The sequence below is a fragment of the Lepisosteus platostomus genome, chromosome 3, assembly GCF_059453375.1.
Source record: "Lepisosteus platostomus isolate fLepPlt1 chromosome 3, fLepPlt1.hap1, whole genome shotgun sequence".
Lineage (NCBI taxonomy): Eukaryota > Metazoa > Chordata > Actinopteri > Semionotiformes > Lepisosteidae > Lepisosteus > Lepisosteus platostomus.
The window spans coordinates 31,172,618-31,195,525 of record NC_142613.1 but is presented as its reverse complement, the minus strand read 5'-3'; the positions used below and the strand labels follow the sequence as shown (position 1 = coordinate 31,195,525).

Below are 22,908 nucleotides of genomic sequence, written 5' to 3'. Positions count from 1 at the left end.
GTGGAGTTATGCATGGTGTTTCCTTAAAGCACATACCACTATAAATATATGGCAACAATTACAAAAAAAGGTTTTAATACTATTCAAAATTATTTTTACCATGGGATCAATTTGGTGTAATTGTATATATTTCCCAATGATGCACATATAGTTATAACAATCCTTATATAAAATGTGTATAATTTATTACTTAAATTGACCTTCTTGGGGGATAAGTATTTTGAATGTTCTGTCCTAATTTTTATTTTTCTTGCAGTTTGGAACCCCCTGCTGGTCATTTGTGTTAGTAACAGATTGGCTGCATTAACTTTATTGTGCTACTTGCTCTTTAACTTTGTGAACAAGAAGGAACAGGAAGTTTGTTATTGGTTAGCACGTTGTGAGTAATCAGCTGCAAATATTTCAATCTGCTGTCATCCTCTTGACAGTGCCTTTTCACTCTTAAATCAAAAGTTGTGAAATGCGCTTTCATTTCTGAAATTATACCTAAAAAAATTAAAAGATTTTTTTTCACATATTAGATGATAAGATCAAAAAGAAGAAGAAAACAAGCTTACACTTATATAGCACTTTTTTGGACACTCCACTGAAACCGCTTTACAGGTACTGGGGACTCCCCTCCACCACCAAGGTGTAGCCCCACCTGGATGATGCACACAGTACACTCACCACACATCAGCTATCAGGAGAGAGGAGAACAGAGTGATGAAACCAATTCATAGATGGGGATTACTAGGAGTGCATGATTGGTAAAGGCCAATGGGAAATATGGCTAAGATACCAGGGTAATACCGCTACTCTTTTTGAGAAATGGCTATTTTTAATGACTAGAGACAGTCAGGTCCCGGGTTTTTTTACAGTATAGTGTCCCCATCACTATACTTGAGTATTAGGACTCAGACTGCAAGGTGAGCACCCCCTACTGACCACACTAACACCACTTTCAGCAGCAACCTTAGTTTTTCCCAGGAGGCCTCCCATCCAGGTACTGGTCAGGCTCACACCTGCTGAGCTTCAGTGGGCTGCCAGTTATGAGCTGCAGAGTGATATGGCTGCATATGGTAATAAGTAATGTTTCCTTTTACATACTTACCATGTAACTGTTGTTGCAGTTACTTGTGTCAAACCAAAATATATTGCATTGTATTTTAGGCTTTACGAGTGTAAGAATGTCATTTGTCCCATCTTGTTCTGTTTGGTTGTTTCTTACTGGGTTTCAGACAGTAGGCTTCAATGGATAGCTGTGTAGTTCATGCACACACCCATGTTATATTGTATAACAAAGGTTATTAGCCCTAAAAGTAGTCCCACAAAGGCATACATACAAACCCAACATAAGGTGAAAAAAGTGCTGTCTTTAATAATCAGTGACTTAACAATGCAGAAAGACATTGAGCAGTGCCCTATGGAACCAAGAAGATTTTAATATGAAGTACATTATTCCATACTGAATATTGAAGTAACCAAAAAGCAAGATCCTACAACAATTTACATGGTGGTGTTCAGTTCCAAGCAGGCTCAAGTTGCATCACTTGTGTCGGTGGAATCTCCAGCTCAGCATTCACCTGTGAATAAAGGCTGAAGTATTAGGTAATTCACAAAGAAAAAAAAAAACAAAACAATTGTAAAAACGCAAAGAAAAATAACAATATATAGGATATAATTGCTATTTTCTTTAGAGATCTATGTGAAACCCGTGTATGTAGTTCAAGTTCAAGTTTATTGTCATTATACTCATATACAGGTGTATGGTATAATGAAATGCTATTTAGCTAGCTCTCAGACGATACGTACTGTAGTACAAAAACAAACAACAATACAATTGTATAACAAAAGAATGACAGAGACAACAGGCAATGTGCAAAACAACAACAGGCAATGTGCAAAACAACAAAAAGGTAACAGGTAATGTGTAAAAACAACATCAGATGTGCAAAAACATGCATAAACAGAATGAAATAAAAAGAGAAATTATGGGGAATGAGCTTTTTGACATGTATGGTAGAGGTAGATTTCAATGTGTGAGTTTTTGGTAAGAAAGAAGGCACTGTGAGGTTCAGATCATAGGTGAGAGGTGAGGTGAGAGTGAGAGAGGCTGGGAGTTTAATAGTTTGATAGTGCGGGGGTAAAAACTGTCTCTGAGTCTGGTAGTCCAGGCCCGAATGCTCCAGTACCGTTTTCCTCAAGCACCGTCTGTCATAGATTTCCTGTATAGATGGGAGGGCAACCCCAGTGATGGACTGGGTAGTTTTCACCACCCGCTGTAGGGCTTTGCGTTCAGCAATACTGCATTTGCCATACCACACTGTGATGCAGCCTGTCAGTGTGCTTTTTGTAGTGCATCTGTAAAAGTTAGTGAGGATCTGGGGACATATCTTAGCCTTCTTCAACCGTCTTAGGAAGTACAGGCGCTGTTGCGCTTTCTTGATCAGACAGGTGGCATTGAGAGACCATGTAAGGTCCTCGGTGATATGGACGCCAAGGAATTTAAAATTATCGACCCTTTCCACTTCAGTCGCGTTGATGTGGATAGGGGCATGTCCGTTTTGCAGTTTCCTGAAATCAACTATCAGCTTTTTGCTGAGGGTGAGGTTGTTGTCTTCACACCATGTTGTAAGGAGATTTACCTCCTCCCTGTAGGCCCTCTCATCATTGTCTGTTATCACAGCAGCCATATCACCCTGCAACTCACAACTGGCAACCCACTGAAGCTAAGCAGGTGTGAGCCTGGTCAGCACCTGGATGGGAGACCTCCTGGGAAAAACTAAGGTTGCTGCTGGAAGAGGTGTTAGTGGGGCCAGCAGGGGGCGCTCACCCTGTGGTCCACGTGAGTCCTAATGCCCCAGTATAGTGATGGGGACACTATACTGTAAACAGGTGCCGTCCTTCGGATGAGATGTAAAACCGAGGTCCTGACTCTCTGTGGTCATTAAAAATCCCAGGGCGTTTCTCGAAAAGAGTAGGGGTGTAACCCTGGCGTCCTGGCCAAATTTCCCATTTTCCCTTAACCAATCATGGCCTCCTAATAACCCCATCTATGAATTGGCTTCATTACTCTCTGCTCTCCTCCCCACTAATAGCTAATGTGTGGTGAGCGTTCTGGCGCACTATGGCTGCCGTCGCATCATCCAGGTGGATGCTGCACATTGGTGGTGGAGGGGAGACCCCATTACCTGTAAAGCGCTTTGAGTGGAGTGTCCAGAAAAGCGCTATATAAGTGTAAGCAATTATTATTATTATTATTATTATCAGACCTACAACTGTGGTGTCATCTGCAAACTTGATGATGGGGTTGGTGTTGTGTTTGGCCTTACAGTCATGGGTGTAGAGGGAGTAGAGTAATGGACTAAGCACACACCCCTGGGGGACCCCAGTGTTCAGAGTTAGTGTGCCGGAGGTGTGGTTTCCAAGCCTGACAGCCTGAGGTCTGCCTGTCAGAAAGTCCCGAATCCAGTTGCAGAGGGTGGTGTTGAGACCCAGTGCACTGAGTTTCTTGACTAGTTTCTCTGGGATGATGGTGTTAAAAGCTGAGCTGAAGTCAATGAATAGTAGTCTTGCATATGTGTTCTTTTTATCCAGATGAGATAGGGCAATGTGTATGGCAATGGAGATTGCGTCATCTGTGGATCTGTTGGGCCGGTAGGCAAATTGGTACGGGTCCGGTGTGTTTGGAATGGTGTCCTTAATGTGCTTCATGACCAGCCTCTCAAAGCACTTCATGATGACAGGTGTTAGTGCCACTGGTCGGTAGTCATTAAGACATGTCACTGTGGTTTTCTTCGGTATTGGGATGATGGTGGTTGTCTTGAAGCAGGTGGGGACTACGGCTTGGGCCAGAGACATGTTGAAAATGTCTGTGAATACACCCGCCAGTTGATTGGCGCAGGCTCTGAGGACGCGACTGGGTATGCCATCGGGTCCTGCAGCCTTGCGTGTGTTCTACACTATCTGACACTATCATCCCAGAGAAACTAGTCAAGAAACTCAGTGCACTGGGTCTCAACACCACCCTCTGCAACTGGATTCGGGACTTTCTGACAGGCAGACCTCAGGCTGTCAGGCTTGGAAACCACACCTTCGGCACAGTAACTCTGAAGACTGGGGTCCCCCAGGGGTGCGTGCTTAGTCCATTGCTCTACTCCCTCTATACCCACGACTGTAAGGCCAAACATAACACCAACTCCATCATCAAGTTTGCCGATGACACCACAGTTGTAGGTCTGATCACAGACAATGATGAGAGGGCCTACAGGGAGGAGGTCAATCTCCTTACAACATGGTGTGATGACAACAACCTCACCCTCAACGTCAGCAAAACCAAGGAGCTGATCGTTGATTTCAGGAAACTGCAAACCGGACATGCCCCTATCCACATCAACGGGACTGAAGTGGAAAGGGTCAGTAACTTTAAATTCCTTGGTGTCCATATCACCGAGGACCTCACATGGTCTCTCAACACCACCTGTCTGATCAAGAAAGCGCAACAGCGCCTGTACTTCCTAAGACGGTTGAAGAAAGCCAAGATATGTCCCCAGATCCTCACTACCTTTTACAGATGCACTACAGAAAGCACACTGACAGGCTGCATCACAGTGTGGTATGGCAACTGCAGTGCTGCTGACCTCAAAGCCCTACAGCCGGTGGTGAAAACTGCCCAGTCCATCACTGGGGTTACCCTCCCATCTATCCAGGACATTTATGACAGATGGTGCTTGAGGAAAGCTCTAAGCATAATCAAAGACCCCACACACCCCAGCTACAGACTTTATGATCTGCTACCATCTGGAAAACGGTACCGGAGCATTTGGGCCCGGACTACCAGATTTAGAGACAGTTTTTACCCCCGCACTATCAAACTGTTAAATTCCCAGCCACTCTCGCTCTCACCTCACCTCTCACCTATGTTCTGAACCTCACAGTGCCTTCTTCCTTTCTTTTTTTCTTACCAAAAACCCAAACACACATTGAAAATCTACCTCTACCATACATGTCAAAAGCTCACTCCCCATAATTTCTATCCCTTTGTTTTATTCTGTTGATGCATATTTTTGCACATAACCTGTTACCTTTTTGTTGTTTTGCACATTGCCTGTTGTTGTTTTTTGCACATTGCCTGTTGTTGTTTTTTTTGCACATCGTCTGTTGTTGTTTTTTGCACACTGCCTGTTGTCTCTGTCTTTCTTTTGCTACACAATTGTATTGTTGTTGTTGGTGTTGTTGTTGCTGTTGTTGTTGTTGTTGTTGTTGTTGTTGTTGTTGTTGTTTTTCTCTTTGTACTACTTATGTCCGAGAGCTAGCTAAATAGCATTTCGTTATACCATATACCATGTATATGAGTGTAATGACAATAAACTTGAACTTGAACTTGAACTTGAAAAGAAAATTACAGTCTTGTTTCCTCAGTAGCTGGAGGAAAGTAATGATGTATAACTATATTCCCTCTACTTCCCTGGATAAAACCCACCACCTACACACTAAGAAAACTATCATGGATTTATGTGAGAGATGGTAGGACTTACCCTTGAATTGACATACTGATGCAGTAACATCCTAAGCTCTGCATTCTGCTGTTTCAAACCATCTGTTTCATCAATCAGCTTAGCCCTCTCAGTTAGAACATTGCTATAACAATACAAAATGTATGTCAATACAAGCATGTCACACAAAAAAAGGAAAAATATCAAATGAACTTAACAAAAGAGACAACAGAATGTTTTATTCAATTACCTGCAAACTATAGATAGCAGAAAAAATTAACCATAACATAAACAATGAAAAAACAAAGTACACTGAATAACAGTCTTTTTTCTGCATTACAACCTACAATTACAAAAGAAAATTAAATTAATAAGACTGGAAAAATACCTACTAGTATTTTTCCAAAGCAGTCTCCAAGGCATCCCAGATTTTTAGCTTGGACTCAGGGATAACGTTAGCCATGGATTCCCAATATGCACGGTCTTCAGAGTCATCTCTTTCCTCAAGATTTAGTACATTAGACTGCAGGTACTTCTCCCTTGAAATTGGGCAAAACAGTAAAACATTAATTTTCATGAGATCAGGTGACCTTTAGGCTGGTGTTAAGTTAGAACATTGGATGCCTGCCCCTCTTCCTCACTTTTATTATTCCTCTAATCTTTCTTTCTATTGTGGATTGGCAGTCCCTCTGAGCTGGCAGAGACAAGGAATAAGGTTCATTCTTTGACCTCTATTTACCCAGCTAAGACCAAGCTGAAAGAATCAGATTCTCCTGGACTGGGTAAAACAGTCTCTCTGCTGGAGCTGTCAGTGAAGCAGCAGGCACTGTTTTTCCTCTTCAGGATGACCTCTTCATAAAAAGAAAGAATGTGCTTCCTTGCTTTAATTTTTAGTTTTATTATGACTTTTTCTCCTTCTTTTACAGTATTGGATAGGCTGCATACTCAATTTTTCATGCCAAAGAATGTGACAGTATTAAATTCTCCACTCTGTATATAGTGTGACAGATATGGAGGGAGCTTATTTCTGCCAAACTTTAAATTCTTGATCTACTTTTTTATTTTGTGAGTATTGTTTGGTTTAATTCTGACACTCTTGTATCTTAGCACCCACTTGAAAGTCTAGTTTGTCAATATAGTTTTCAAGTTTCGTTTACACTTTGACACTGTGGTTGTGTTTTGGATCTGTAATTATATATTTAATTACCAGTTAATTAATAGTTACAGAAAACCCCAGGAAATATAACATGTCCTTTATCCTATTTTCTATCATGATAAAACCCTTAGGGGGTAATTCTCTTTTCTCTTCCCTCATTGGAGGAATAAATTGATTCACAAACCACCAGAGTTTTCTCTGTTCCTCCTAGACTTTGCAATCTCATTAGGGGCTTCTCAGGTTCAGAGGCTTTTTTAACGTAATTTTTTAACGTATAGTACATACTGTATATCACCATTTTGCAGTGCATACTTATGTCATTCTCTGGGGGAGAGATTTGCCTTATATATTAGGCAAACCTAACCATCTGGTATTTTACCCAGTATATAATCTACTGCAGGGATAGGCTGCCTTAGTTTGTTTTGTGTTAAGCAGAATGTATGAGGCTTCATATAAACTTTTAACTTCTTTTACTATAAGAAACAGAATTTTGAATGTTACAGTTAGTTTTGAATAGATACAGTTCCTAAAGTACTATTTAAGACAACATAAAAATCTTAATTGGAATGCAATGATCCACCTGCATTTTATTCACACTTGAGGCCTAACAAACTCTATTGTATGAGTCTTGTTCATTTTGTCCTGTGTACAGTCTAGTTAAGGGACATCATGGGCACCATTTTGCATATGTTACAGGTATTCAAATGTTGGTAAATTTTAGAAACAGGTTTTTTCTTCATGGTGCACTGTTCTTTTAAAAAAGAAATTTAGAGTCAGCATATCATATTATAGTCTGATTATTTTGGAATAAACAATGACTCATTTTTCTCATCTCAGCCCACAACAACTAACAGTTCAACCCTCACACAGGACAGAATTAGGAGGTGTAGGCAGACTCCTCCAGCTCACGCACTTTTGTCTTTTTACACATCACACACACCACAGCCCTAGGTGGAGGACAGGAAAGACCCTCAACAACAGCACTGCAAATCTGCAAGTATCAAGGAGACCCCAGGGATCACTGTAAACTGAGAGAGTCCTGGCTGACTAAGACCACCCTGCCCTCTGCTTAGGAAATTCCACTGACAGCAGGCTAGGCTAACTCCACATTTATATATGGGTGGAGCGGTGGCTAAGGATCTGTGCTTGTGGCTGGAAGAGGAATTCTACTCCACTGGGCTTCTGATCAAGGCCCTTAACCCCAGCTGCTCCAGGGTTGCTGTACATTAGCTGACCTGGTGCTCTGACCCCAAGCTTCTCTCCCTCTCTGTGTGTCTCATAGAGAGCAAGCTGGGGTATGCAAATAGACTAATTCCTAATGCAAGAAATTGTATATGGCTAATAAAGTGAACGTATCTTATATGGAGCTCTCTATGGCATGGACCCTTAGTGCCCTGGATAGTACAGTGGGGTTTTGGAGGGCTGCTGCTGACTCAGTCAAATCCTTATTGCACAGTACTTATATCACAGCTGTCTGATCATATTCTAGTGATTCTTTGGAACGAAAATCAGAGGGGGATATCTTTAATGGTAGTGGAAGAGTGCCCAACTGTTAGGCACTAAAAAACAGAATTGATGTGTCTGTAGTCTTAATTATTAATACAAAAATGAGAATTTCAAGTGGGGAGCTGCGTCAGTGAGCAAAGGAACAAGTAAAGGTTAATTAAATGCTTACCAGCCAGAACATTGTGTATCTCCTTTATAATTTTCAGTGTTTAAATAATTTGTTTGTCCTAAAATACGAATGACAGATGTTTCCAAAATGACAAATTAAACTATGATCAGTGCTATCATCAAACCCAGACAATGAAAAGCAAAAAGAAGTGAAAAAAGTATGCTACCCAGATAAAAACAAATGTGAATTGTACTAAGAGATTTAAAAATTTACAAATTCCAAATTGCTGTGTCCAAAATTCTGGTATGTCCATACTATGATGTCTGATGTAGAAAGACCTCTTTAAGCAGAGATTATTCATTAAATATTTCAAAAATATAATTTTTGTTCATAATTATTTTTAACTTTTTAATAGTTTGACTCATAAACACCAGCTTTGTCAACTTAAAAGAAAGAATAAACTGTTTATGTTGAATTTGTTTATCAAATACTGTTAAAGCAGAATAACATGAACATGTTTCACTCTGCCAGTCACTTCCTTCACCCTCTGGTAGATCTGCAATAGAGAGGATCTGTCCTTTGACAAACTGAACCCTGAAGATTTTGCATCACGATTTTTACATTATTACCTGACCAATCATCTTCTCAGATCTGATCAGGTGACTGAGGGCGGCACTTCATTCCCCACAGTATTAAGGACAGGGATCTCCATCTTGTCTGAACCTATAGTTTTCTATACTGGGTTATGAAAACATAGAAAGCAGCTTCTATATGCATTGAGTTTCCTTTGATTTATCAATGTTTACTGTATACGTTCCTGCTCACCTTGGTCTGCAGTACTCTGTGGTAAAGGCTTGCAGTGCCTTCAGGACGTCATTGGGATGAATTGGATCTAATGAAGAGCTATGTGGCACTGAAGAAGAATCTTCTCTCTCCAGTACTCTGCTCCTTCTCTGTTCCTGGGACATCTCCCCTGAGGAACACTAAAGACAGTTTATGGTAGCTATAAAATAATTTAAAAAGCTTTTCAAGCACAAGGTTTTTCAGAAAATTTCAGAAAAGTGTTTAAAGAATTTCTCATTGAAGCTCATTGAAAGATAAACATAAATATGCCCAGGTCATCTAGATTTTCAGTTTGTACCTATAGGCAATGTAAAAATTGTAAAAAGGTGCAATAAAATATTTAACTCAAAACTGTACTCATAATACACCCTACATCTTCATCTTCATCTTCCTTCTGTTGTTGCCTGTACGTCATGAAGAAATCAGCTAGCTTGTACACATCTTCTTCATTCTCAATTCCCAGAGCCTAGGAAAATAAAGTTAATCTAGAATTAATTTTGGTTATCATGAATGATCTATAATAACTATTTACAGTCTTGGAGTGTACCGATATTTTGTTAAATTCAATATTTTACAGGAAATGTTAAAAACCTTTTTTAGTAAATTAAAAACAGTTTTTAGCTAATATATTAACAATTAAATAATGATTCTAATGAAAAGAAAAGCTTGATAATCCATCTAATAATGTTTAATACTATTAGGTAGATTAATATTATTCTGCAACACATTTAGTGGAAGAAATATCAAAGTTTGAAAGTGTATTAGGTTGTGGGAGGAAAGTGCTTACCAGGAATATGGCATCCAGTTTCATGAGGGACTGTTCATCTTTCTCCAAGGGAGAAAGTAATTTGAGTAATTTGCTTTCAATCAAGAAACCCTATAAGGAGAGAAATCCCATGATATATCAGAAGATTATTAATTTTGTAGAAATGACACATAGTGAATAATAGTTTTCAGTAAACCAGTGTTTTCAATGTTTACAATGTGGATGGGAAATAATATAATCTACAGTAGCTCTCTCTTGTGATTCAAATTGTAGAAAAGGCCATATAAATGGAGTCATAGTATGTTAATAAAAAAATATAGTGTTTGAAAAGATCAGTTTTACAAAAAAACAGATTTCAGTGCTCCACATTCATAAACATTCTGTTTCATTGGTTGTTGAAGATGCCACAGTTGGCTCTGTTAACAGGAGTAAAACACGAAGGAACGTGTTTTCCTTAACATAAATACGAAGCCTTCATCAATGGCAAAAAAAGCAAGGAAGAAAGGAAGAAGGCATCCATCCAACTGACCAACCATGGCACTGTGGATATTTCGATTTTTTGTGACATCATGAAGCGTGAGTTTATTTTAAAGAATCTTGGAGGGTGACTGAGTTTTTGAAAAAGTAGTTTTGGGAAATGTCTTATAGGAATTTTTGGAGAAAGTCTCAGAAAGAGACTTATTTGGAAGCAGGCAAGCAGCTTAGCTTCTCAGATACTTATGGGCAGATATCAGAAAAACATATTTTCTGTCACGTTGTAAATAAAGAGAACTTATTTTTACCTTACAACTATGTGATTGTTTATTTTCCACAAAATATTATTAAATAATTAAATAACAATCAATAATAGGTTGCTGTCAGTGAAGCATAATCAAAGGCAAAACAGTCCAAATGAATCAGCAACACAGGACTCATGAATAAAGTGATTGTATGTCCTACCGTCTCATCACACAGGATCTCCAGCAGTCTCTTGACTGTTTTTGCAGAGATTTTCATGTGATCCTCAGCAGTGCTCACTGGATGTTCAGTGTCTGTTACATCCTGATCCTGGATAGGGAGAACACTGCTTGGTGAGACTGCTGCTGTTGGCTCTGCCTCCTCTTTCTCTTCCCTGCTGGTTTGGCTACCTGCAGAGGTTTTTGAAATTGCAATAATTAAAAATAGAAAATCAGTCAGTCTTATCACATTAACACACAAAACAAGTGTCCTTGTTCAAATCCACTACTGATCCAAAAGAGAAGAAACTGGATTGTGTATTTTTTCTACTGTTTCAATGTTGATAGACCTCAATACAAGTGGAAAAGCACAAGAGATGTAACCTCCTGATCTCAGCAGCTCTCCAGCCAGCTGCCCGGCAGATTTCTTCAGCTTTCTTTGTGGGATGATGGGTCCCAAGTGCTCCATGAAGGGCAGAGGAGGCCGCACCCAGGCCACACCCAGCTGCTGCTCGTGAATGAGGCGGTCCGTCTGCAAGGCCTTCTCTACCAGCTCTTTCACCTCCGCCTCATTCATCAGCCAGATATCCTCGAATGTCTTTGCATCGACAGCAGCAAAGTGTCTGCACAAACACAAAGGAAAAATAGATGGAAAAAAAATAGATGACCCGTTAAAATTTTACATTACTTCTGCTACCATTAAGTGTGTCTGAAAAAGTGCATTTTTACCTCTGTGCCGAAATGTGCAGCAATTCACAGCTCAGGTAATCTGGATGCTGTGTTTACTCAAACTCCCAAATTATTTTCAATCATACTATTGTTAAACAGAGATGCAGGCATTTTTACCGTGTTCATGTTGATAAGATTGTGTTTTGTCCTAGTCTATGTAGTCAGCATATCTGACTGTTAATTATGATTCAGTTGATTTGTTTATTAATGTCCTATCATAATGAAACTACAATCATAAGAAACAGATATTTGATCTGAAGGAGTGTATGTGCAAAACAGCTGCTGCAAACAAGCAAACTTAACAGATGAATATAACTTGCAAACTCTACACCACAAAAAAACACAAACCCCAGAGTGCACACTTAAATTGACTTATGATAGTAAGAGAAAACAATCATCCAATGAGCTTAATGATGGCGATAGTTTATTAAAAGTGGTCATCAATATTCATGTGGCTCTTCTTTCGTAACGAGAAAGGAAAGGTATTTTACAAAATTGTTAAGTATAATAATAATATAATAAACTTCATTTTATATAGCACCTTTAAAGGTGGCTTCTCAAAGCACTTTACAGAATGAGAACAACATTAAATCAAAAGAATACACAAGATAAAACACAATTACAATATACAGAGGAGACCGTGGATGGTGTTACTAGGAAAAGCAGAGGGGTGAAGAATGGAACCAGTTAAGTAAAGGCTCTTCTAAAGAAGAAGGTTTTGAGTCTGGATTTGAAGGAGTTTAGAGAAGGTGAATCTCTGATATCCTTGGCAGAGAGTTCCAGAGCTTGGGGGCATAGCAGGAGAAGGCCCTGTCTCCTGAGAAGGCATGAGGATTTTAAAGTCCACACGGAATTTGACAGGAAGCCAGTGCAAGGACTCCAGGATACGAGTAATGTGACCACTTGCACTAGACCTGGTCAGAATCCTGGCTGCTGAATTTTGGACATACTGCAGTTTGTTCAAAGTAGATTTAGAAACCCCAGCAAGTAGAACATTACAGTAGTCAATTCGAGAGAACACAAATGTGTTGCTCAGCTTTTCAGCCAAAGTTAGTGATAGCATAGGGCGTAGTCTAGCAATATTTCTGAGGTGAAAAAAATATGTTTTGACAATATGCTGCACATACAGTATATATTGAGAATGGATTGCATGGAGGACATCATTTGATAGGAAGATTCCTAAAGCCGGGACAATCTGTCCCCACAGAGCTTCTAGTTGAATAATAACACACAAAATCTTTGTAGTATACTGTGCCTTTAAATTCTGCGAAGAAGAAAATGTATTTTGGTGCCCTATATTCATGGACATTCTGTTTCACAGCATGTTGAAGACACTGTAAATAACTTTATTAGCAGTACCATGTCTTTTATAACATCAGTATGAAGACTTTAATGGTGAGAGATGCTTTACTATTTTTTACCATTAAAGAAGGCATTGGGTGTGGCAGAGAAATGGCTTGTCAATGTACAGTAATTACATTTTAATTACAGCACTCCCAATATTTTTTAAAAGTTGGCAGCAATTTGGATTCAAGAAAATCCCACAATACTCACCTCATTTTCTTTTGCATTTCCTTGTATTGCTGCATAATTCTTTTATAGTCATCAGTGAGGGAGTGATTTTCCTCACGACTTTGTTTCTCCTGTTTGGCACATTTTATCCTGAGGTTGTTCAAAACATCCTGCAGTCTTCAATAGGATGAAAAACAAATAAAGAGTAAAAAAAAAACATGAACTCCCCATTTGAAAGGTTTCAAGTGATCCCCAATTAAATGAGCATTACTAAAAAGGTCAATCACAAAACATAAGGGAGCACATCTCTATGTCCATTTAGTTCTAAAATGTTTAACTAGATTTTTACCATTCAAACTACGGTATATACACAATGAGTGTATGAAACTTTAGTATCTCCCGTGTTTTCCCTAACATTCTAACATAGCAAATAATATTGGAATACAGCTCCTTCTCCAGTTAAACATATTTGGATGTAATTAATAAGCCTGCTTTGTACTGTACAGTATTGTAACAGAGGTAATGTTTATTATTGGGGGGTTATTACAATATGGAGTATTTGGGTACCTAGTGATTTTCCTCTTCTGCTGCGACTTGGTGATTGTGTTCTCCTCATCTCTCTTTTTCAGCACCTGGAAGTTGTACTCCAGTTTCTCCTGGTTCAGCTGATAGGTGGCTTTCATCTGTTGCAACTGCTGCTCCAGGATCTAAGAGCCAATAAGAAATTCACAAGTCATGAAATATGATGATTGACTTTAGAGACCCAAGTCCTTACAGAAAAAAGGAAAATGCAGCTTAAAATTAACAAGCCATGAGTACAGTATTCTCTCAGTTATTTTCTGTTTGTTCACAACATTTGGTGAAATGGAATTGTCCTTCCTCACATTTGTAATGCAAACACCACAAATTTAGGTAAATGTTTCATTGTATCTCATGATACATATATTTCCTTGTTCAAATTAAAATTTTGGTAGGACAGCTTCCTTCTTAGGGTATAGTGAGCTTACTTCTAATGTACATAATTCACCTCTTGCCTACTGAAATGACCATTCCTGTCTGTAGAGGTTTACTGATACTTTCCAAAGGAATGCAATTAGATAAATGTTATAACAAACGTTCTTACCTTTGTTAATAGCATTACAATTATCACAACTGAACAAGTGATAACTGTGATAATATTTACATTTGTAAATAGTATTACAATTGTACTATTTAATATTTACAAATTTGTTCAAGGTCAAGAAATGTGATGCTTTTGTAAAAATGCTTAAATACATTTCTCTTGAGATTTAACCAAATTTAGAATAGCCAGGTGTTATACAATGGAACCAGCGTTATTTAACTTATAGCCTGATCTTGTTAGATCTCAGAAGCTAAACAAGGCTGGGCCTGGCCAACTGGGAAGGGACACCGCTAAATAAAAACAGGCCGCTGCTGTCAATGGTGTAGGTGGCACTCTTCCTGTTGGACCTACGTCCCAGTAATTACAGTAATTCAGCTTTCTTTCTTTCTTTTATTGCCACACAACAATAGTTGGTGGAATCTGCTTTCAGTACAGCAAAGAACACAGATGAGATATACATTCAACATATACAGTACAAATCTTAATAGGACAGAAGACAAACAAACATCATCACATACATATGTAAACAACTTCCCATGTAGCAGCATAATTATACAATGAAATTGAGAGTTCAATGTGAATTCAAAATTCAGTGGGAAAGAAACTGAGTTCGGGGCGGGCAGTCCTTGAGCAGAAGGATTTGAAACGTTTTCCAGAAGGGAGAAGCTGAAAAAGATTATAAAATGTATGAGAGGGATCTGAAATAGACAGATGAAATGGAAGGGAGATCACAGCCAACAATTTTTGCAGCTTTGGTCTCGATCCTTTCCAGTTTTCTGCTCATAAAGGTCAATACAGAGCAATAATTGTGTTCTCTGACACAGTTTCTCCCTGAAACACTTAACCAACGCTCCTCAAGTCCTTTAATGAATCTGAATATCACACCTGAACATCTGTCTCAAGCTTGATCTTGATCATGTTGTACTCCTCAGCGTCCTCCACTCTCAGCTGCTGCAGCTGCTTCTCGTGCTCCTCCACTCGCTTCATCCTCAGGATGAGGTACTCCAGCTGCAGGGACCCACAACCCACAGCCTTACACACACATGCCATGTGTACAGTTCTATTTGCCTCATTACATTTATGATACGCAATTACACCCCTCATCATATCCCTGATTTCAAAGTCAACTATAGAGTAAACCTCTAGATTCTCTTAGGTTACATACTGTACATTTTTGTACCACAATATGTTAGTTATGTATGGGCACTAAGATTACACATAAGGGCTTGCCTTTCACATACTGTAAATATTAGTTTGAGGTTTTTATGTACTTTTATGAAGTGGCATATATAAAATTGTTTATTTTTCTTATATTATATTGTATTTATGTGACCTCTCTTAAAATATCACTGGATCACTGATTAATGTGGGATTTCCTGTAAGGTGAAGTAAGATACTAAGAGGAATGCCTGAAGGTTATCTTAGATTGTATCCTGGACCAATATCCTCACAATGATCAGCTCTGTTCAGATCCTTAATGGTCCAATTAGAGCTCTTAAATTCATATTAATTAATTAACCAAATGTAAAGGTGCCACAGATAATAGCAACTAATGGCATTTACCTCCTTGTCCCGACGACTCTGCATCATCTGTTCCCATTTTTTGCGGTTGTTGTCTAGAAGTTCCCGACGTTCTAGTTCAAAGGCTTTCTGCACAAATACACAGCACTTGTGAAAGACGCATAGGGGTTGTCATGACTCATTCTTGAAAACCTTGAAGCATTTACCATGCTGTCCATATTTCATGAAATACTTAAAAGATGTGTGAAGGGATAAAGCTAACAAGGTTGTCCAGTTCAAAATAGAAAGTAGTAAATAAAACTTCTGCCTCTCCCAAAAATCCACAATGCCTTTTAAGCATCATTTGTTACTGTCAAGTAGAAATGTCAATAGAAATGTATCTACGGTACCTCAATCTGGTCCAGTTCTTCTCTGTAGGATTTCATCAGATTCTTTATCTGTTCTTCCATTCTCTCAATCATGAGGTCGATGTCTTCTGCTTGTTTCTTCAAGTCTTTAACGTAGCGATCATCACTTGCTTTCAGTTCCTGTTGGCAGAGCATGGCTTGTTTTGAAATAGGTTAAGTCTCAAATAAAAGTATTTGTACAGTACCTCTGTGTCATAACTGAGAAACAGCTAGAAATTGAGTGTAAAGAAACCACAATCTCTCCTCTAAGAACAAAATCTAAATAAATGAAGGAAAACCTTTTGTTGATTTCCATACACATAAAATAGTAAACAGTACTACAAGAAAGTTTAAGGTTCGCACTCAAAGATGGAATTTTAAGGAAGAATAGTCATAATTATGTATTAATTATTTTTGCTGGGTCTCATGTGGTTTGTAACTTTAGATAAAAACATTTTTAATATTATGTCCTTATGTCCCCCATGACGCTGCGTGGGATAAAGTGGTTAGAAAAAGGATGGATCCCCATCATCCAGGATTTCCTTACCTGCTGTAGGTCATTAATGAGCTTGTTCTTCTCCTCAATAAGAAGAGCGCATTGCTGTTGCTGCATGTTGAGTGCTTCCCTCAAGTCCTGAGGGATCTCCTTCATTCTGGCTGATGTCCACTTCTTTGTGATTTCCTCAAACTTTTCCAAACTGGTCTTGGCTTCACTTTCCAGCTTCTCTGTTCTTTCATAGGGCAGAATGGGTTAGATACAGTATGTGACATAGTAGTCAATACCTTCAGAACAATCTAGAATACTGTTGAGAGGGAATAGTTTGTGTATACTTCAGATAGCAATTCTGAAGGTCTTTCACATCATAATGGAGAATCTTCTGACATTTTGTCAATTACATTTACAAAAATAAATGATTACAGGTAATGAGTGACTAGGAATAATTCATGAAGCATTGTAAAGATATTTTAAAGCTTACTGAACAGTCTTTCTACAACACAATCTAATCAAACAAAAGTAATCAAATTGTTTGAGAATCCTCTATTCTCAAACTCATGAATCCCCTAAAGTTTACAGTATTTCCACTGTAATAATAGATGTAGCCTAACATTTTCCAGATATTGTATTTGAAGATTTGTCTCTCAGAATATGAAACTATTTGAGTAAAGAGTCATGTAAAGAAAGATTAAAAAAAGCCATTTGTCTGAGACTTTTAAAGGTACTGTAATGTCCTGGTGAATGGCTGTGTTTGTGAAGGAGGGACTCAGCTATGTTCCTCATGTACCTCTGCCTCCTTGCCTCCTCCTCTTCAGTCCTCCTCTGAGACTCTTTCCAGTCTCCTGCTACCTGAATATTGGTGACCAGCTCTGTCCCATCAGCCTGCAGTTTAATCATTCTCTGTGAGAAATAAAATACAATGGCTCAGTCATAGACACCTGTGCTCTACATGGCCTAAAGCTGTAGTAGAAAATCTATTTGTATAAAGAAACCATACCACACGAAAACAAAGTGTGAGTATCAGAATCAGCTAAATGAGATAAGGCACTGTCGATAATACAAATACTAACAGCTTTCAACACAATTCTCTACTATATTTCATTACAACATGTATTTACACATCTTGTGAAGCCTAAAATTTGGCATGGATCAAATTGAGGAAATCAGGTCTTTCAGACTAGATAATGATCTATTATCTATTTTAAAAAACTAGGGATGACAACCTCAGTGCTGCTGATAAACATATTTTTGATCAAGTCTTGAGGAATAAAAATCATATTACAGTTGGAATAAATTCTGTAAGAGACTTTTAATATGTACGATACTATTTGACATCCATAAGTACCACCAACCTTACAGCTCTGCTCCACCTGCTTCTGGCTTTTTCTCATTTCTTCCTTATCTTTCTTTTCATGGCTGCTGTCTCCTAGAGCTTCTCTGAGTATTTTGACATGAATGTTAAACAGTTCAGCATGCAAGAAAAACAGTATGAGTTCATTATGAGGGTTACAAAACCCTGAGCATTCAGAGCCATTTAGAGCAGCCAGAGTTCAGAGCCAATCGCTTAAACACAGAATGCAAGGCGCGACTACACCCTGGACAGACAGATAATTACCCTAACCAGCATGTCACCCGAGAACTCTCACATTGCCTTGGGGAGATCATGCAGGCTCCGCACAGAAGGTGCCCTTGTCTCAAATCAAGTGCTCTTAGCCAGCAGCGTCACACTTCTGTGCCGCCATAAACAACATACAAAACTTTCTAAGCCTTGGTTTAGTAGTCTATTATCTGCAAGACATAAAAGTTAATTTAAGCATTTGTCTTACTCGGGAACTGAATCGAGACATGACAGATGTTTCGCTAAATCGTCACAACTACACGCGGTGCTTAGGTATGAATGCGTTTTACTATTTAATTATTGTCTCCATGATTCAGTTTTAACAAACAAACATTGCGAGTTCAAGAGATAAGCATTAACACATGGAGTTGTTTCTGGCTGTTGGATACCGTTTCTTCGCCTCAATCCTAGCTGCTATCCGCAGGCGGCGAGCGGCTATTCGCTCCTCCGGGTTTTCGGACTCCACCGATGGTCCACTTTCCTCTCGCTCTTCCCCTCCATTCTCGGCCTGATTCATTTTTCAAAAAGTGCAAACTAACGTTAAAGGAAATCTCCACTGATGTCTTTTAATCAATGCTACTATCTGCCAGGCGTCATCCTACAGTATGTATCACCGACACATCATGGAAGCTTTGTTGTTTTCTTTGTTGCTAGGATACTGCTGCTGTTACGTCATCTTCTGTAGAGTTTAATGCAATCTCTGTGGGGCTGCTTTAGCAAATACTTTTTTCCTGTTTTATTTCTTTATTTTTATGTATTTATATACAGCGTACTGACAATCTAATTCATACATATATATACATCGTTGTAAAAACGTCTTACGTTTATTATCAGAACTTTCGTGCAGCAGCTGCTATGACAGGTAAAGTCATTATGCTGATTTTGGGTTGGGAACATTTGGGTTGATCAACGGGTCTATTGTACTTTAAAAGGTCAGGGGCTGTTTGTGTAGAAACGACACACTGCACATCCCTGACACATACTTTGAACCATGCTGACTTGTGAGATTATTTCCCCCTTTCCAGTTGTAGAGCCTGGACAACCATGTCTGTTCACCTGTCAGTGGTCTGCATGCAGAGTTAACAAGCAAATTGAATTTGTCGAGGCCACTGATGTCCCATCCTGATCACAAAATTATTTAGCTGGGTTTAGGTTTGACAGGTAGGGCATCTATGGTTTAACTGTCATTCTCTCATCTCCCAAGAAAGCTGTTGTTACATGAGCACCTGTCAGTGCCTGCACTGTCAGGCTGAAAGTGAATCACGTCTGGTTGAGCCTGCAGGAATATTATGACAAATTTTGTATCGGCTAGCTATTGCGGAATAAGTCATAACGGCAAGAGCAGCAAGCGATGTCCCAGAGTTTTGACATTAATAACAGAGTGACTTTAATCTGATGCGGAGATCAGTAGCTTCTAGCCCCAGACCTTAAGACATGTATGATGATCTTAGCAAGGTGTGGTTACTCACGGTCTCCTAGACTGGGGCTTATCATTGACGGACTGGCTTTGAACTGGTTGTGAATACACTACAATAGTGCATCCAAAACAATGATGACACATTGTGCTGTTATCTTGAGAAAGTAAGACTATAGGTTAATTTTTGTATTTTTCTTTCATGATTTTCACCAGAGTGCGGCACAGTGGCACAGTGGTTAGCATCGCTGGCTCACAGCACGGGAGACTGGTTCTGGACCTGGGGTGCTATCTGCTATTTCTCTGTATTTGCATTTCTCTTTCTTAAGAACTTTATTTTCTTTTCACAAATAAATATAGAATAACACAAAAGGAAAAACTGTACAGTATTATACAGTATATACCTAAAACAGTATACTGTATATGCACAATTCTTCTTCTTCTTCTTCTTCTTCTTCTTCTTCTTCTTTTTCACAGCCTTAGTCCCAGACTGTCCTGGGGTCAGCTGCTTTGGTTGCTCTTCTCCATTTGTCTCTGTCGAGCACAGTGCATACTGTATATGCACACATCTAGAGAAAATTACAAAGCCAACCGAAATACAATTGCTGAGGTGCATTATCTCATGTCATTTTGAATCAATTCCATACACATTTGCTGATGTTTTTTCCATGAAAAATGCTATTTTTCCTTACATGATTATCAGTATCACAGGGTTATGAGACATGATCCTACGATCCACAGATTTTCTGCTTCCTCCTTCCCTACTCTCCATAGATCATAGATAATGACCAGGCTACCTGCTCCCTTAACTGGAACCTCCATGCCTTTGAACACCCCCATGTTCCTCACCCTTCAAGAGGACATCCTTTCCACTGTTCACTATAACCCAAATCCTGTCAAACACGTCAGAGGGTAGCGTTTGACATAATAGTGCATATTATGAAGGCAGGGGTCAGGGAAAAGTGAAGCAAGGGGGCCTGTAACCAGTCCTCAAACTGGGCCCAAAAAGTCTTAGCAAAATGGCAGGACCACAGGGGATGGGTCACAGTCTCCTCCTCACTGCAGCCCATTCTAATACATCGAGGGCTGGGAGTGAGACACCTGTGGTACAAGAAGGCTCATGCCCATAAGCACTTGTGAAGAAACTCCAGACTAAGTCTCTGTGAACGTTGCACAGAAACCTAGAGGCTTAGTGTTTCCACATCTTTCTTGTTTGGGCTTCTGTTAAAATGCTCACAGGAGTCAGCAGATTGTTATGAGGTGCGACAAGATCTTCAAGTTTTTTCTGCATTGAACATGGCCAGTTGGATGGATTTTTAAATCTTTTAACTCTCCCATTAAGTGCAGGGCATGTGTCAGAAAATGGGGCATCCAGCTTGGGTCTGATGCCCCCCACTTCAATACCTACCCAAAGCCTGGCAAAAAACATCAGGTATGTGGTTGAGGTGCTGTTGCGTGGGTTTCCTTCTGGTGCTCTGATTTCCTCCCAAAGAGAAAAATATACTGGGAGGTTAATTGGTTTCTAGGAAAATTAGCCCTGGTGTGAGTGTGTTTGTGTCTGTGTGTACACAGCTGGACTGGCTTCCCATCCAGGGTGTATTGCACCTTGCGCCTGTTCCTTGCCAGATTAGGCTCCAGCTCCTTCACATACCTGTATTGGAGAAAGAGGTTAAGAAAGGGATGGCTGTTCACCAAATGTTAAAACAATACCCTAAACATGTAGACTTCATTACTCCTCAAGCATGCAGAGTGATAAGTTTTTTTGATGTGTTTGTAGAGAATATATGTACGTTTCACATACATCATCATCAAGCCACTGCTAAATGAAGACCACACTCAACACGGGTATCTATTTACCTACGGGGTCCAGGGAGGCAGCCCTGATAAATAGGATACAGGTCTGTACAGAAAGAATGGTAGTAGCAGTAGCTGCTGTGAAATGCATATCATCAGTGTCCAGCAGATGGCGATCAATACAACATAGAGTAAAGTCACACACAAAAAGAAGCGAGACTTCTAATTTTGACAAACATTGCTGCAGATGTCCACGATATATATGTATTTAAACTAGGAATACATTTTTAACATCCTTCAATGTGCCGGAAAATTGTATTTTTTCTAATATTTTTATTTTTTCTCCTTTCCTTATTTATGACTTTGAGCTGCCAACATTCGCCTCATAATCATCTCAGATTATGCTCTTAAAAGACTACACAAAATTTGTAAACATAAGAACATGAAAAAGGTTACAAACGTTCACCCATCTAGAATGTTGTGTAGTTGGGCTTTAATTGGTCCAAGGATCTCATCCAGCCATTTCTTGAAAAACACACTTTGGTAACAGCTTCAATCACGTGACAGGGTAGCTTGTTCCATATTCCTACAACTGCTCTGTTAAACACGTGCCCCCTTTTCTCAGTTTTTAATGCAATAAGTGTCCAAAGACGTATGTTTTCATAACTCAGTCTCAACTGTCTCAGTTTTAACGAACTCTAACCCCATGACATATAGAAGTTTCCCGCCCTTTCAGTTATGCATTTTATTGAGTAATTACATAAGAAACCTGAAGCACTGACAAATATAGAACTGGTAATGTTCAAACAAAATGCAATGTTACGCAATACAGAATTTTATTATTTATTATCTTTATTAAGCTTTAAATGTTATGTCCTTAAAATAGTCACAGTAATTACAAATATTAAGACCTGCTACAGACTCCAGATACACTTACAACTCCAGTTATAAAGGTGTTCACCAGAATTTGGAGAATGACAAATTCTTCCCTCAATTACTATATACTCTGTTAATGAAATAAATGCAAGAGCCCCCATCCAAAACCAACTAACTTTAACCTGCAATTACAAATGTGTGGCTAAAGACATATTGGAGATTACACCTGGTTGAGCATGGGATGTAGACAGGTACTATACTGCACTGAACAGTGCTGTCTGAAATGTGCTTAAACAAGAAACAAGAATAAAATGTGAACCACACAGGAAGGGCTCTTTTTCTGCACCATCACATACTCTGTAACAGTTATTAAATCGCACCAAAATGTTCATTTTAAAAGTAAAAGTTAGTTTGATGGTAAAAATATATAAAAGTCTTCATTTGATTCAAGATATGCAATACGGTAGATTCTGCTTTCTCTATTTGGATTTTTCTGAAGTAATTTCTTTAAGCACTGTAACAATTGACAGTTACTATCACATCTATTGTATGTTAATAACATACATCTGTTCTTAGGTTTTCATGATACCATTAAGATAATGTCTAAGTTTGACTTAACCCAACTTGTAATCATTCCATAAATACAT

At 39.0% G+C, this 22,908-nt stretch overlaps 1 protein-coding gene across 1 annotated transcript; it reads right to left on the bottom strand.

Moving 5' to 3' along the window:
• Window positions 1-1,399: 1,399 nt before the first annotated feature.
• Window positions 1,400-18,831, bottom strand: drc1 (dynein regulatory complex subunit 1 homolog (Chlamydomonas)). The gene is made up of 17 exons (XM_088625200.1): window positions 18,567-18,831; window positions 17,912-17,996; window positions 17,347-17,459; window positions 16,611-16,794; window positions 16,067-16,204; window positions 15,720-15,806; window positions 15,042-15,164; window positions 13,601-13,740; window positions 13,076-13,210; window positions 11,177-11,415; window positions 10,797-10,984; window positions 9,879-9,968; window positions 9,465-9,557; window positions 9,074-9,231; window positions 5,870-6,016; window positions 5,520-5,622; window positions 1,400-1,565 (listed from the first exon to the last, which is right to left on the bottom strand). Exons 1-17 carry the CDS (start codon window positions 18,692-18,694, stop codon window positions 1,503-1,505), a joined length of 2,214 nt encoding a protein of 737 aa, XP_088481326.1. The 5' UTR covers window positions 18,695-18,831; the 3' UTR covers window positions 1,400-1,502.
• Window positions 18,832-22,908: the final 4,077 nt, after the last annotated feature.

Bases quoted from the DNA above. Each gene is read 5' to 3' on its own strand.
- drc1 (XM_088625200.1), bottom strand. From the start codon at position 18,694: ATGAATCAGGCCGAGAATGGAGGGGAAGAGCGAGAGGAAAGTGGACCA. The intron at 13,211-13,600 runs GTACCCAAATAC...ATCCTATTGAAG, and splicing joins CAGAAGAGGAAAATCACTAG to ACTGCAGGATGTTTTGAACA. The intron at 6,017-9,073 runs GTGAGCAGGAAC...CCCAATTTCAAG, and splicing joins ACAGAGTACTGCAGACCAAG to GGAGAAGTACCTGCAGTCTA.